The 16,292-nt window shown below is 44.6% G+C and overlaps 2 protein-coding genes across 2 annotated transcripts; both read left to right on the forward strand.

Annotated features, from left to right (window-relative positions):
- The first annotated feature begins 1,239 nt into the window (after positions 1-1,239).
- Positions 1,240-8,775, forward strand: LOC100355405 (olfactory receptor 1L6-like). Its single transcript, XM_070066489.1, has one exon. It carries the CDS (start codon positions 4,327-4,329, stop codon positions 5,254-5,256), a length of 930 nt encoding a protein of 309 aa, XP_069922590.1. The 5' UTR covers positions 1,240-4,326; the 3' UTR covers positions 5,257-8,775.
- Positions 8,776-13,950: 5,175 nt separating this feature from the next.
- Positions 13,951-14,892, forward strand: LOC100343849 (olfactory receptor 1G1-like). Its single transcript, XM_002720450.3, has one exon. The coding sequence runs from the start codon at positions 13,951-13,953 to the stop codon at positions 14,890-14,892; it is 942 nt and encodes a 313-aa protein (XP_002720496.1).
- Positions 14,893-16,292: the final 1,400 nt, after the last annotated feature.

Here is a 16,292-nt window from a genome sequence, read left to right on the forward strand (position 1 = left end):
GTGGAACTGTGTTCTCTAAGCATACAACGTTCTTTCTGGTAACGTGTGAAACACTAAGGAAAAGTCGGCGTCCGCTCCGATGAGTTTAAGGAGAGGGAAGCAGTAGGCGGCAGGGCACCGCAGAATGGTCCTGGGTCTCTACCTCCTGCAGACACTTAGGGAGCAGCACCCCTGTGAAGAGCGAGCTCGCAGGCTGTAAGGCAGCAGCCCGTGCAGGCCTGAGGGCAAAGCCAAGCAGCCCACCACAGCTTTCCTAGGCCTCGCCTCAGCAGGCCTTTGGAGCTGCCTCCGCCTTGTTCTTCCAACAGCGGTGATCAAGTCTGGTGCTGCCGATTCCTGAACTGGACAATCAGCCTTGACTGCCCTGAGCAAAGGATGTGGGCAGGAAAAGGCCCACCTTTTCCCCAGGGTATCCCCTGACAGCCCCCACCCAGCTACTCTCCCTCCCAGACATTCACACATAGGCCCCCGCACAGACTCGCAGATTAGATAGATCCCGGATTCCCAGGGGATCCTCAAAGCTTCTGTGTCTTCCCTCAGATTTATGCTTTCTACTGGTAATTCACCCGGCATCGCTGCGGCTGTGCTAGCTTGGGACCTTCCTAGAACTTCAAGTCTGATTAGGTTTCTTCATGAAAAGGGTTCAGCATCTACAACAGGCAACCCCTCGTGCAGTCACTCATTTGCATCTTTGAGTTCCCCCCCACACAAACTCAACCAACTGTGGGTCTAAAATATTTAAGAAAAAAAATTATGTCTGTACCAAACATATACAGACTTTTTTTCCATGCCTTTCCCTAAGCAATATAGCATGACAACTACCTATATAACATTTACTCTCTATTAGACAGTATCAGGAACATAGAAATTATTTGAAGCATACAGGAGGATTCCATTGGTTATATGCAGATCCTATGCCTTATTTTCTAAGGGACATGAGCATCTGCGAATTCGGGTATCCACAGGGGTCCTGGAACCAAACTCCTATTAATACTGAGGGATGATTCTATGTACAAATCCGTAAACTAATCTCATTATATAGCATATAACGGCTAACACTTACTGAAGGCCTATTTATCATAGCCACTCTACTAAGTGTTCTATAGGCATCAGGTTCTTTTAATTCTCACACCTGCCCTATGAAGCAGGTACAATTGTCATTCCTGTTTTCCAAATGAGAAACTAAAACTTCAAGTTCAAATAATTTCCCCCTTAAAACCACAGTGATAGTGTAAGGCAGGAACAGCACTTGAAAGGCTGTCCTGAGAGTCCTCTGTCTTAGTCATCATGCAGTACTCATGAAAATCGCAACTGCAATGTGCATTGAACTCCTTCTTCTCCCCACCCCAGCCACAGTCAGCTTGAGCATCAACATTCAGAGCTGCATGGCAATTTTTGAAATATATCTTTTGTTTTCTTCATTTTTCTTCTTTTGTTTAAAAGTATGCCTTACTCTCAGGGGGACTGGACTGCCACCTTATCTCCACGTACATGCAATTGCACCCACCCATTCCAACACATAATCTTCAAGTGTTTATCACAGGAACTTCAAATATGGAAGAAGAAAGCAAAAGAGGAGAACCAAGGGCAGACGTTTGGTATAGTAGTTCAGATGCCACAAGGGATGCCTGCATCCCACAGCAGAGTGCCTGGGTTGGAATTCCAGCTGTGCCTCTGATTCCAGCCTCCTGCTAATGTGCCTCTTGGGAGGCAGCATCTGATGGTTCAAATAGTTAGATCTCTGTCACCCACATGGCAAGGCCCAGATGAGTTCTGGGCTCATGGCTTTGGCCTGGCCCAGATCTGGCTATTGTGAGCATTTGGGGCATGAACCAATGGATGGAAGCTATCTCTGTATATATGTATCTCCCTTTGTCTCTGTCTCTGTCTCTGTCTCTCTCCCTTTCAAATACATCAAAATTATTTTTTTAAAAAGATCCAGACAGATGGCAGCATGAGAAGTCCCCTAACGTTCCTGGATTTAAACAGGGACAACGGGGCACACTAGACAAGAAATCCATTCTCCAGAAGCTGGAAGAGAAAGAAACAGAATCATTCTGTGGAGACTCAAGAAAGCAGAGCAGCTTTGCCAGCTCCTTGCTTTTAGCCCTCTAGTTCCAGGCGAGCCCAGTGTGTCCTAGTTCCAGACCCTGCTTCTCCTTCACCCTCTGCACTGCGCCACCTGCCCTTCTTGCAGCGACTATTTCAATCACTTCAAACGCACCAACCCCTGTACCCTCCGCCTGGCTTCTTCTAGAGTCCCTCCCTGCTAGTTTTCAGCTGCACACACACAGGTAGAGAATGCTAACAGAAAGTATTGTTACTTATGTAAGTAGCATTGGTACAGCACACTGTGGATCTCAACATTTTTCAAACATAAGACCTATTTGGAATCCACAGTGAGCCTCTAGAGATGACACTTTGCTTTCTCTCTTTTTCAGATGAGAAAAAAAAAAATGGAAACATGAGACTTTCCCTTTAAGGGTAAATAGTTAGTGACTATCTGAACCAGAACTAGAACCCAAATCTTCTGGGACAAATCATGAACTTTTCCTGTTGGCTCCCTAACCCTAAGAGACTGCTCTTCCAGTTACTGATACAAAACACAAAGTCTTGCAAAGGCGACAAAGCTGCTTCAGTCTATCAGCCAACATGCATGACGCACCCACCACGTGTCAGGAACCACACAAGGCACTGGAAACAGCAGGTAGGGAGCAAAACCAACTTGGACTCAGGGCTTTCCTCATGCACCTCTCCAGATGTTGCCCACACTTAGTGGCCCCTTTCTGGAAGAACTCAACTTGGACCAAGTACCAAGCATCTCAGACAGAAAGGAGAGGCTTCTGGAAACAATGCTACAACGCAATGCTTATTGAAGTAGTCAAAGGTGAAGTGGTGTGGAGTCCCCCAAGCTGGGCAGTGAATTTAACTCAAGATCACTGCACATGAAAAACCCACCATTACTACTTAGATTTGCTTTTGACTCATTGTCAAAGAAGGTGAGGAGACTCAGGGGGTACAGAATGCAGACTTTCTCTAATTCAAAACCAGTTTCTCTAACACTTCCCTCATCGATCTGGGATTACTTGACCACCATTCCTAAGTTCTTATTGCTGCTCTTTTCTCCAAAGCCAGTCCTGCCCCTAGGTGAGTACACATGAAGAGTGTAAGGTCTTTTCTTCTCTGATCTCAATTTTAATGCAATTGGTGGCTGACCTGCTCTAACTGTATACCCTGGTGGTTTATGGTCTTGCTCCATTTCAGCCAAGTACCCATCTTGGTAGATAAAGGACTGGGTGCCTCAGGTCCCACCAGGACTGAGCCTTGGCTTAGTCTCCTTGGTTCTCGCCTTTGGTGGGGATAAGGAACCAATTCCTAAAGCTCAGCACTTTATCATTCACCTCTCTCAGGATGCTATGCTGTAATGCTATTACCTTCTCACATTTCCACTTCCTATCCTACCAGCTCTTGCACTCTTGCCTATAACGGCAGCCTTTCTTGGTTCCTCTGTGTCCTCCTTCACATTACCCACCTGCCTGAAAACCAGGGCCCCGTGCTGGGAAATAGGGTCCCCTTGCTAGAAATAGTTCTTCAATCTCCCACCTTCCCTAGACAATTCCACACCCCGATGGATATGTCAAATTTCCAGGTCCCAGTCACTCCTAGTCTGGCCTTTCTGCCCACAATCAAACTCCTAAATGCATGACAAAGGTTCATTCCTTCCAAGAGAGTTCCAATACAGGAATATAATCTCTACAAACGGTATGTCATTTCTGTAAGGAGAATATTTCCTTATGTAGAGGGAAAAGGAGAGAGGGAGAGAGGGAGAGAGGGAGGGAGGGAGGGAGGGAGGGGGACAGGGAGGGAGAGAGAGGGAGGGAGAGGGAGAGAGAGGGAGAGAGGGGGAGGGAGAGGGAGAGATATCTGGCCAGAAGCATCAGGTGGAGGCTGATGCTCCACAGAACAGTAAATGAGACCAAGGGGAGGAAAATGTATCACAGACAACACTTTCAGAAGTTGAACAAAATGATTATTTTCTGAATACCTGTCCTCAAAACAGCCTAAGAACCTGGGTATTACAAGTTTTGTCTTTTGGACAACTAACAAGAGAACCTTATTCAAGTTCATGTAATTAGCCGGTTGCAAAGTTGCAAGTGAAATCAGAGTGTGTCATCACCAATCCTGTGAAGCTGCATCACAGACTACATGTATGGCAGTCTACATGAACGGCTCCTCCTATACAGTGTACAAACTGTAAGATTGAAGACGCAGGCCAGGACACACACCTAATGTTTTTTCCTAATTCTTTTTGTCCACAGGACTGCAATGCCAAGAGGAAACCAGAGCCGCATGACCGAATTCCTCCTTCTAGGACTGACTACTGACCCCAAACAACAGGTGTGGCTCTTTGCTACCTTCCTGGCCATGTACCTGGTCAATGTGGTTGGCAACTCAGTCATCATTGCAGCCATACGGGGGGATGTCCGCCTCCACACTCCCATGTACTTCCTCCTTGCCAACCTGTCCTTGGTTGACATCTGCTTTACTACTGTCATTGTGCCACAGATGTTAGTGAACATGCTAGCACAGAAAAAGACCATCCTCTTTCCCCAGTGCATCACCCAGATGTATTTCTTTGTGGCCTTTGGAATCACTGACAGCTTCCTCCTGGCTGCCATGGCCGTTGACCGCTACGTAGCCATCTGCAACCCACTACATTACACCTCGACGATGAGCCCCAGGCGCTGTCTTCTGCTGGTGGTAGCATCCTGGATGGTGTCCCACCTCCACTCACTCACCCACACAATTCTCATGGCCCGCCTCTCCTTCTGTGGGCCCAAGATCATCCACCACTTCTTTTGTGATGTTCAGCCACTGCTAACGCTCTCCTGTTCTGACACCTCCGTCAATGAGCTTCTGGCCTTCACGGAGGGTTCCTTTGTAATCATGAGTCCTTTTATCTTCATTATCATCTCTTACGTCCACATAACGCGTGCTGTTCTCAGGGTTCCTTCAGGTGGAGGCAGGTACAAGGTCTTCTCCACCTGTGGGTCCCATCTCACAGTTGTGGCACTGTTCTATGGTACCATAATATCTGTCTATATTCGCCCCTCATCCACCTACTCAGTGACAAAGGATCGTGTGATCACTGTCATCTACACAGTAGTCACACCTATGCTGAACCCTTTCATATACAGCCTTAGGAATAAGGACATGAAACAGGCCTTGAGGACGCTAACTAGGAGAACAGAGTAGAATATGTATATTTTACTATGCCCTAGGAATTTCATCATTAACTCAACAATTACATGTGAAGCACCAACTATCTACAGTCACTATATTTAATCCTGTGAGGATGGCAAAAGAAAGCATAGCTCTGTCCTCACGCACACTCACAGACTGATGAGCAGAAAGGATACTGGCAATTAGCAGAAAGTGCTTGCTATAAGGTGAGAAATCCTCTTACGTTTCATTTAAAACAGACTGTGATTATAAATATCTGAAGTTATACAACAACTTCTCCCCTCTCTGGAAGTGTCTTCACTCCTCCTTTTCTGAAATATCTGGCTCACACCTCCCATGTCCCGAGTTATGCACTGAACTGCTTGCCTGAATGCTCAGAACCCAGTTACCAACCCTGGGGAGAGTACTCTACTCTTTCTATGCCTTGGTTTTTTATATGCAAAGTGGATATCTGCTAGAAGTAAATTATTTGATAATATGTAAATTAGATATGTCATACAACAGTTAAGTGCTAATAATGTCTTGCATATAGCAAGCTCATGATAAATGTCAGCCATTATGATATTACACAAAAACATCTCTATGATCTCTTCACAACTAACATTCTGAGTTTTGGAATAGAATGGGAAGTAGTTATACCATCATACATCCTCCCATTCTATCAATCAAAATATTTGTGGAAATTCAGTGAACTTATTCTGTTTAGGGTCCTATCATTTTGCAGACTTTCTTAGGAATTACAGTGAGTATGAAGAAGGCTACTCCTGATAATTATAACATGATGCCCATCAGCTCTCTTTTCCCCCCTCCTCATCCATCCCATCTTCATTGCTGATATCTTTCAAATAATGTCACATGTATTAATTCCCTTTTTGCTACTTTAAAATACCTGTGAAAAGCTTCTTTGGAAATAAAAGAATCATTTCGGCTTACAGTCAAGGTTACAGGTCTGGGTGGCCCTATGGTCCAGCATCTGATGAGGCTGGTCACAACAGGTGCAGAATGCAATGATCATATGGCAGGCCAGGAAGAAGAGTGAGAACCCAGGCTAAACATGAACTGAAGTAATCAAATGTCTCACCACCATCCAAGGACATGCCCCTAGGACCCAGAGACCTCCCATCAGTCCCACCTTCAGAGGCCATCGTCAGATCAAGTCTCTGCCCTTAATTCATCAACCACTGACATTAACATATCAGTTTAGATGGCTGCATGAGTTTTAGCAAGACAATCTTATTAGGTCCATGAAATTCCCTGAAAGGCAGGGCCCCAAAATATGATCTGGGAAAGCACGCTAGTCTATTAGAATTCAGTGATATGATAACTGTCTGTGACATATACAAATTATGTATTAATTGCTTAAACATTGTCTTGCATATATCAAACTCATAACAAATGCCAGCCATTATGATAACATTATATAAAAATATCTATGATCCCTTTGCAAGTAACATTCCATGTTTTAGAATAGGGTGGGAACTAGTTATACCATCATACAACCTGGCATTCCATTCAGTATCAGTATTTCTGGAAATTCAGTATAAGTATTCTATTCTTTAGGATCATTCCATTATGTTGCAAATTTTCTGAGGCTTTCCAGTGTATGAAGACCTCCTCCAATAATTATAACATCATGTCTGCTGACCCTCTTTTCTCCATCTTTCCTCCCTCATCACATCTTCATTGGTAATAGTTTTCAAATAAAATCACTGTTTAAGCCTCCATTGGAAGCACTGTCCAGCTCTTCAGAACACTGAAATATAAATTATGTCCGAAGAATAGAGAGGATAGAATGAATAAGAGTTGTACGGAAAATACAACTTCACAGGGAGAACTAAGAGGGTTAGCTACAAAAAAGGAGAAATAGATAAACTTACCTCAATGAGGAAAAATGAAAAAGAGGTAGCAGAAGAAGAAATGGACTTTAACTGACCAGAAGTTTCTCCAAGGGTCTGTCTGAAAGCAAGGTACAAAAGGATGGGACAGCCACACCAATGAGAAAAATGATCATCCCATGGGTTTTCTATTTGTTTCAGGAGATAAATGCCAACAGACATCTATGACGTGGTATGAAGGCAGAGCGCGCAACAGCTTTGGATTCAAATCCTGACTCTGCTGCCACTTTTGTAATCTTCATCAAATTAACAAGCACAATATCATCTATAAAATGGAAACAGTCGTAGCTGGTTGTATGATGATTAAATGATATGACAGTCTGTGAAAGAAAGTAGCACACACATGACCTACAATAAATGCTTACAGAGGTTGTTATTATGACTGTGATAATGCTTAAAACTTTAAAATTTGAGGCAGATAGCCTGGGATTTATAAGTGGGTTTTTCAAAAAGTAGGTGAAAAGGACCATCCATGGAGGTAAGTAGGCATCAATTCCAGGAGACCATTTCCCAAGACCAAAATCAACCGTCGCAGTAACACAGTAAGGTTGCTTTCACACAATGGGAGGCAGAGAGGATTCCGATAGAATCCAGATGATCTATTTGCTTCATTTATTTGACTGTATTCAGTTACAAAAATACTCTAGCCTAACTTGATATGGAGAAATCCAGAAAAAAAAAATCCCAGTTAAACTTTGTACTATCATCAAAATATCAACAATAACAAGAAATGATAATTATTGTGGAAATGTTTCTTTAGAGAATGGTGGTTTCAAAAATGTTTTTTTTTTTTCAACTTGTAAGCAGAAAGGAGTTTTTCAATTATTGTCAGCCTTTGGCCTTTTTAAAAGATTTATTTGGCCGTCGCCGCGGCTCAATAGGCTAATCCTCCGCCTAGCGGCACCGGCACACGGGGTTCTAGTCCCAGTCAGGGCACCGGATTCTGTCCCGGTTGCCCCTCTTCCAGGCCAGCTCTCTGCTGTGGCCCGGGAAGGCAGTGGAGGATGGCCCAGGTGCTTGGGCCCTGCACCCCATGGGAGACCAGGAGAAGCACCTGGCTCCTGCCTTCGGATCAGCGCGGTGCGCTGGCCGCAGCATGCTGGCCACGGCAGCCATTGGAGGGTGAACCAATGGCAAAAGGAAGACCTTTCTCTCTGTCTCTCTCACTGTCCACTCTGCCTGTAAAAAAAAAAATTTTATTTGAAAGTTAGAGATGGAAAGACAGGGAGAAGTAGAGGGAGGGAGAGAGGAAGAGGGAGGAGAGTTGTTCCATCTGCTGGTTCACTTCAAAGATGATTGCAATGGCCAGGTCTGAGCCAGGAGAAAGTCAATCCCAGGAGTTTCATCCCGGTCGCCCACACAGGTGGCAGAGGCCCAAACACTTGTGTCATCTTCCACTACTTTCCCCAGACCATGAACAGGGAGCCAGATGGGAAGCAGGACAGCCAGGACATGAACTGGCACCTATATGGGATGCTGGTATCGCAGGCAGCAGCTTTACCCACTACGCCACAGCTAAAATCTTGACATCAATAAAGTCAATGAAAGAAATCTTCGAGAGTTGCAGCAAACTTGCTTTGCAGTAAAACCTGAACTGGTATAAATGTTCACATACTTAGTTGTTTTTATTTTTAGAAGGTTTTTATTTAATGAATACAAATATTTCATATGTACAGCTTTTAGGAATATGGGTTCTTTCCCCCAATTCCCACCCTCTCATGCCCACTCTCATCCTACCTCCTACTCCCTCTCTCTTACATTCTTCATTAAGATTCATTTTTAATTGACTTTATATACAGAAGACCAACTCTATACTAAGAGATTTCAACAATTTACACCCACACAGACGCACAAAGTATAAAAGTATAGTTTGATTACAAGTTTTACCGTTAATTCTCATAGTAGAACTCATTAAGGACAGAGGTCCAACATGGGGAGTAAGTACACAGTGACTCCTGTTGTTGATTTAACAATTAACACTCGTGTTTTTGACATCAGTGACCTCCCAAGGCTTTTTTTTTTATTTGAGAGGTAGAGTTAGAGAAAGAGACAGAGAAGGGTTCTCCCTCCGTTGGCTCACTCCCCAAATGGTTGCCACAGCCAGCGCTGCACTGATCTGAAGCCAGGAGCTTCCTCCTGGTCTCCTATACGGGTGTGCAGGGCCCAAGCACTTGGACCATCCTCCACTGCCTTCCCGGGCCACAGTAGAGAGCCGGACTGGAAGAGGAGCAGCCAGGACTAGAACCCGGTGCCCATATGGGATGCCAGCGCCACAGGCAGAGGTTTAACCAAGTGAGCCATGGCACTGGCCCCCACCCAAGGCTCTTGACATAAGCTGCCAAGGCTATGGGAGCCTTTTGAGTCCACAAACTCCAGACAGAGCCATATGCATACAGTTTTTGCCACTATGCCTTGGCTTTCCATGCCTGAAATGCTCTCATGGGATTTTCAGCCAAATCCGAATGCCTTAGGGGCTGATTCTGAGGTCAGAGTGCTGTTTAGGGCATTTTCACACACTGGTAAACACATCACTGTGTTTATTACAATGTGCAACCCCAGTACCTACTGGTTGTGTCACATCACAGATAATATATACTCAGCATCATCTTCCAAAGTTGGGAACTCTGAGTTCCAAACGGAAGGCCTTAAACTATGATAGTGAATAGGACAATGTGAACATTTACTACACAGCAGTTAAAAGGAATGACCTATAGCTACAAGCATCACTCTGAGTTTCAAAATACCATATTGACTGCAGGAATCAAATGACTCCATTCACGAAAAAAAAAGTATAAATAATGCATGACTTACACACAGGTAAATAAATCACAAGAAAACTTACTATGTGTTACTGTTTGTTGTGTATTTCACAGTTTTAAAACTTTAAGGTCATGTTGCACTGAGAACTACTACTTTGGCATATTTTGCATATAAGTCACATCTCTGCCCTCCGGAATCACATGTAACACATCTGCTCACCTATTCTACATGATATAATTGCAGAAATTGAAAAGCATGTTTGTGATGTCCACCCCACGTCAACTCTGTTCCATTCATTTCTTATTATATATTTTCTGGGAGATGATGACTTTTCTTCACGAGTGTTAAAATCCGATTAGAATGTGGGGACTGGGCCGGCACCGCAGCTCAACAGGCTAATCCTCCGCCTAGCGGCGCCGGCACACCGGGTTCTAGTCCCGGTCGGGGCGCCGGATTCTGTCCCGGTTGCCCCTCTTCCAGGCCAGCTCTCTGCTGTGGCCAGGGAGTGCAGTGGAGGATGGCCCAAGTGCTTGGGCCCTGCACCTGCATGGGAGACCAGGAGAAGCACCTAGCTCCTGCCATCAGATCAGCGCGGTGCGCTGGCTGCAGCACACCGGCTGCGGCGGCCATTGGAGGGTGAACCAACGGCAAAAGGAAGACCTTTCTCTCTGTCTCTCTCTCTCACTGTCCACTCTGCCTGTCAAAAAAAAAAAAAAAAAAGAATGTGGGAATGTGGGGACTGCACACAGATTAAGGTGGGAGAGGGAGTCTTCCCACTCCCTCACCTGGAGGGGGGCCACTAAGAGACATGCTCTCGGGATTCCCAGACCTGATTACTCCAAAACAAAGATGTTTCTGACACTGCTGGGACTTGGTACTCCGAAGCTCAGAGGGGATGGCTCAGAGTTTGGACATCTGCCCCATCTTGTCTCTAACTAGGAGGTCCGGGATTGGATCCCAAGGGGTACTACACATGAAAAGCCCACAGCTCTTCCTGGCTCCTGTTCTTGAGGACAGGCTGCCCCAGCCCTGGGCCTTTGTTCTGTGCTACTGTTAGGGCCAGAAGAACACTGAGGCCTCCAGCAACCTTCCTGAGAAGCAAGGTGGAACGGGGGTAGACCAAATACAGGAGGCAGATCCAACACCCGGTGAGGACGACAGAATCTGAGGACAGGACAAAGTTCCAGGTAAGAGTTGAGGGGGTCAAGACTGGAGGCATTAGTCATGAACACACACACAGCTTCTCCCCTATTCCCACCTCCTTTTCTGTCTCTTCCTCGCAAACCTCAATCTGGCTCATCTAATCACCGTGATGAAGGCTTTGACTTGCCTCCCATGAACTCCCTGAGAATCCAGCCTGAAGTCAACACACATCAGCCCTTTCTCAGTTCCCAGCAATGGCCAAGGCATCCTAACTGCAACAGCTACAGCCAGGATCACCACACCATGCACAGAAACGCCCTCGCAGCCCCCTGACCAAGAGCAGCTTTCGGATCCCTCTAAGTCACTATCAGGCACAAAAACAATCTCTACCACAACTGACAGTGCAACAACCCTGTTTCATTTTTTAATTTGAATCTCACGATAACTTCTTAAAGGTTTTTTATCAGTTTTTTTTTTCCTCTAAGATTTATGTATTAGGGTTAGTAGTGTAGTAGCTAGGCCTCTGCCTGTGGCACCGGCATCCCATATGGGCACCGGTTCATGCCACGACTGCTCCTCTTCCTATACAGCTCTCTGCTATGGTCTGGGAAAGCACTGGAAGGTCTCCCAAGTCCTTGGGCCCCTGCACCTACATGGGGAGACCTGGAAGGAACTCCTGGCTCCTGGCTTCAAATAGACCCAGCTCCAGCCATTGAGACCATTTGGGGAATGAATCAGCAGATGGGGATCTCTCTCTGTAACTGTCTCTCAAATAAATTTTAAAAATACTTTTGAAAAAAATATTTGCTATCTATTTTGAAATAACTGTAGAGAGAGAGGGAGAGGCAGAGAAATCTTTCATCTGCTGATTCACTCCCCAGAGGGCCACAACAACCAGGGATGCGTCAGGCCAAAGCCAAGAAGAGCTTTATTCAGGTCACCCACATGGACGGGAGGGGCACAAACACCTGGGCCACCTTCCATCGCTCTTCCCAGGTTATCAGCAGGGAGCTGGATCAGAAATTGAGCTGCCGGGACTTGAAGCAGCACCTATGAAGCCACAATGCCAGTCCCCTGAACCTCACAGTCACTCGAGGTCCTTTACTCTGGTTCATTTTACAGTAGAGACTCTGAGAAGTTAAATGACATGACTAGGACGGTACAGCTGGAACTCAAACCTGAATCTGCCCATAATAAAGTGAATGCTTGTTGTGCTACTACCATGTCAGAGCCATCACCACCCAGAAGTCATGACAATGACACTGATGACAGTGCCAAGTTCAACTCTGTGTACTCAACTTGATAGCTTTCAAAGCCCAACTTTCCACAGATAGTGACCATGAAAAGTGACATACAGGCTGACCAGTCCTTCCCAGTCGGAGGGGTCGATGAAAGATGGAATTTCCCTAATAGCAGAAATGTCCTGGTCCAACCCAGAGGACTAGTTGGCCACCCCCAAGAAACACCTTCATATTGTTCATTCCAAGAGAAAGAAGAGTATCTAAAAAATCCAGAGCACTGGAGGAGTCCGTCATTATTCTAGTTCTGCATAATCCTCAGCTGCGTGAATCCTCACAGTCACGCTGCGTTAGGCGTTGTTGGAACACTCTTCAAGTAGATGAGAAAGGGAAGCCAGGAGGAGCAAAGTTTCCATTGTCACAACCCTTAGGCAGGTGGCCAAAGTTTTGTCAGACCCAAAAGGGAATGCTTTATCACCACAACCTAGAGTGTGACATTAGCACAACCTGGGAATGTCCGTTCAATACCCCAGTGCACAAGTCCAAATAACTCATTCTCGAGTTTACATCATAGGTCCTGAAAAAGCCATCACCTGATTCTGGCTTTCAACAGTCCTGAATGATGCCTCCAGCAGTCCTATGTGACAGGTTGCATCTTATAAATTAAGAAAAGGAAACTCCAAAGAAGTAAACCATGTATGTATCCAAAATACAAAAGGTAGTTGAGGTTTAGAGCTGGGAGTCCTATTACCTAACATTTTCAAATGCATCAGGGACTCCAAGTTCCCTCACCAGCTACTACTAACAACATTAATAACTACCATCAGAATTACTGAAAGCCTACTCTGTGCTTGCAAATTGGATGTATGATTTCATTGATAGCCACAATTATATGAAATATGTACATCTTCCACAGACTGGAAAACTGAAGCTCAGGGAAGAAAAGAAGATAAATTGCAGAGGATTCCACAGCTACAAAGGACAAAGGAAGTTTCCTTCTAGTCTGTACAATGCGAAAACCCAACACTTCGAACGACTGAGGATGTTGATAATGCTGTTGAAGATGATCATGTTGAGACCTTCCATTTGTACCATGTTTTTTAGTTTGTAGTTATTTTACATACACTGGATCATTTATTTGATCAGTCTTTTAGGAATGAAAGAGGATAGACATTTCCATTGTACTGAATACCTGAGTCCCAGCTATGAACCATCTATGTAAATTGTTTTCATTTCTCTCCCCTAACACATACTTTCAGACACATATAGAAACCTACTTAATACTTTTCTAGTAAATGCATATTCCTAACATCTTATTCAAATTTCACATATCTATGAAATTGCTAGTATTCCTATCAAAAAGAGGGGAAAGGGAGATGGGAGATTAAAACCTAAGGTTCTGCCAAGCTGATACCCAGTTCAGCCTAATCTAGAAGGTCTACATGACAACTTACTAGATAGCTAAAATGTAAAATTCCCCTCCCAACAAAATCCCCAATTCCCAGAGTTCCCACTTCTACACATCTTACATTCCCACCACCAAGAGACACCAGCGTACCTCAAAGAATGTCACAGAGCTCAAAGAAGATCAAAGTAAAGGCCTGGAATGATATAAATTTTAGAATATATGTGTGTAAATGCAATATTTCCCATCAATTGTTCTATTGTAAATGGAAACTAGAAACCACACCATCCTCTCTGGCTTCCTGCTCCTGGGCTTCTCCGAGCACCCACAGCAGCGGCCTCTTCTCTTGGGGCTCTTCCTAGTCATGTACCTGGTCACCCTGCTGGGAAACCTGCTCATCATGCTGGCCATTGGCTCGCACCCTCACCTCCACACCCCCATGTACTTCTTCCTGGCCAACCTCTCCTTCGTCGATACCTGCTTCACCTGCACCATTGTCCCCAAGGGGCTAGTGGACATCCACACGCAGGATCACAGCATCTCCTACACTGGGTGCCTCATTCAGATGTACTTCTTCATGGTGTGGGCCCTGCTGGATGACTTCCTGCTGGCCGTGATGGCTTACGACCGCTATGTGGCCATCTGCCTTCCTCTCCACTACACCACGGTCATGGGTCCCCGTCGCTGCCTGCTGCTGGTGGCCGCATCCTGGCTCTGCTCCAACCTACTGGCTTTCTCACTCACGCTCCTGATGACTCAGTTCTCCTTCTGTGCCTCTCATTCCATCCCACACTTCTTCTGCGATGTACCTCCACTCCTCAAACTCGCCTGCTCAGACACCCACACTTTTCAGGTCACAATGTTAACTGAAGCAGTTCTCTCAGGCGTGGTCCCTCTCACCTGTGTCCTGCTCTCCTATGCCCACATTGTGCACACGGTCCTCAGGATCCCCTCTGCTGGAGGGAAGCACAAAGTCTTCTCCACCTGCAGCTCCCACCTGACGGTGGTCACTCTCTTCTACGGAACGCTCTTCCTGGTGTATTTCCAGCCCTCGTCCTCCTACTCAGCAGGCACTGGAATGGTGGCATCCGTGGTGTACACAGTGGTCACCCCCATGCTGAATCCCTTTATCTACAGCCTGAGGAACAAGGATATGAAGCAGGCATTGTGGAGACTCCTGGGTGTGGGGCAATGTCCAATTGAGTAAGGGTCCTACCCCAGAGTGGAAGACTGAACTGTTTGATATGCTTTCCTGGTTGAACTTCTCTACTACAATTTTTGCAAAAAACTCAAATTCAAAGCAGGATGGATGCGCAGCATTACAGCAGGTTTAACATGAAGCATACCTTCCTTGGCAAGACTGAAACAGAAACAAACAAGGACAGAGCTGTACTCCACAGAGAGGGAGTGGCCAGCTGTCCCTACCTGGGACGTGACTAATGGACATGCTATCCACGCAATTCAAGTAAGAGTAGAAACCACAAAAGGAATGACATCAGACAGAACTTGGATTCTGGAAGAAAATCCAATCAGCATCTCAGTGTACGATTAAGAGGTCCCACCTAACAAGAAATGTTGGCAAGATCTTGGAAGGATCAAGTACTCCAAGTGTCAAGAACCATTTCCAAGTCCAGCCTTCGAAGCAGCTTACTCTTAACCATTAACTTCCACATGAAAAAAGCTGACAGTTTTGTTTGTTCAGCTCACGTGGTTTTTTTGTTTGTTTGTTTTGCTAGGACTAAGAGAGCAAGAAATATTCTAGAAGGAGTAATTAGGCACAGATTGAACATCAGACTGTTCCAAAATCTCCTAACTGCAATTAGATCTAGATTCTTCACAGGGAATGGTTATTAGTTAATGAGACAAGTCTCTGATTCTTTGGTTTTTAAAATCTGGTTCATTTTCTTGCCTATGTTGAAATACATGCTCATTAAATTTATAAAATATCAGCAAGTAGTGAAAAATAACATTTATGTAATTGCTTTTGTCTTTTACTTGAGAAAATATGACAGATACAATTATATACTATATCTTTCACTTAATCTTATAACTTGAGTTGTCCCCATATTATTTTTAACTCTCCATGATCATTTGGATCTGTAAGACTATCAGAGAAGAAAGGCCGATGATTTATGTAATGTTATGCTATTGCTGGATTACTAGGGGATGTCTAAGCTTTCACTGTTACCAAAAATGATGCAATCAAAGTCTCTAAAAGGAAAGCATTTTTAAATTTATAGTTTGCTACATTTCTTTGGAAATAACATATCTAAGTAGAACATTTTTTGATGTTTTAAATTTTTATTAATAGAAAACAGATTTTATGTATTTCATAGATAAAATTTTAAGATAACCATATTTCCTCTCCTCCTTTCTCCCCTCTGCCAAGGATCTTAACCTCTAAGCTAACTGTCTGCTCTGCTTATATTTTCATTTCCTTGATTATTTGTGAGTGGACCATTTTCCTGTGTCCGTTAACCAACTTTTGAAATTGTCCCTTTAATTAACTGTTCATGTCAACTGTTTGTTATCTACTGGGAATTATTTTCTTCAATTGTGCAAGTCTTATAACAGTAAAGATCATATGTTTGTTCTTGTTACCTTGGT

This window comes from Oryctolagus cuniculus, chromosome 1, assembly GCF_964237555.1.
Source record: "Oryctolagus cuniculus chromosome 1, mOryCun1.1, whole genome shotgun sequence".
Taxonomy (NCBI): domain Eukaryota; kingdom Metazoa; phylum Chordata; class Mammalia; order Lagomorpha; family Leporidae; genus Oryctolagus; species Oryctolagus cuniculus.

Excerpts from the sequence above, each read along its gene's own strand:
- LOC100355405 (XM_070066489.1), top strand. The coding sequence starts at position 4,327 with ATGCCAAGAGGAAACCAGAGCCGCATGACCGAATTCCTCCTTCTAGGA.
- LOC100343849 (XM_002720450.3), top strand. The coding sequence starts at position 13,951 with ATGGAAACTAGAAACCACACCATCCTCTCTGGCTTCCTGCTCCTGGGC.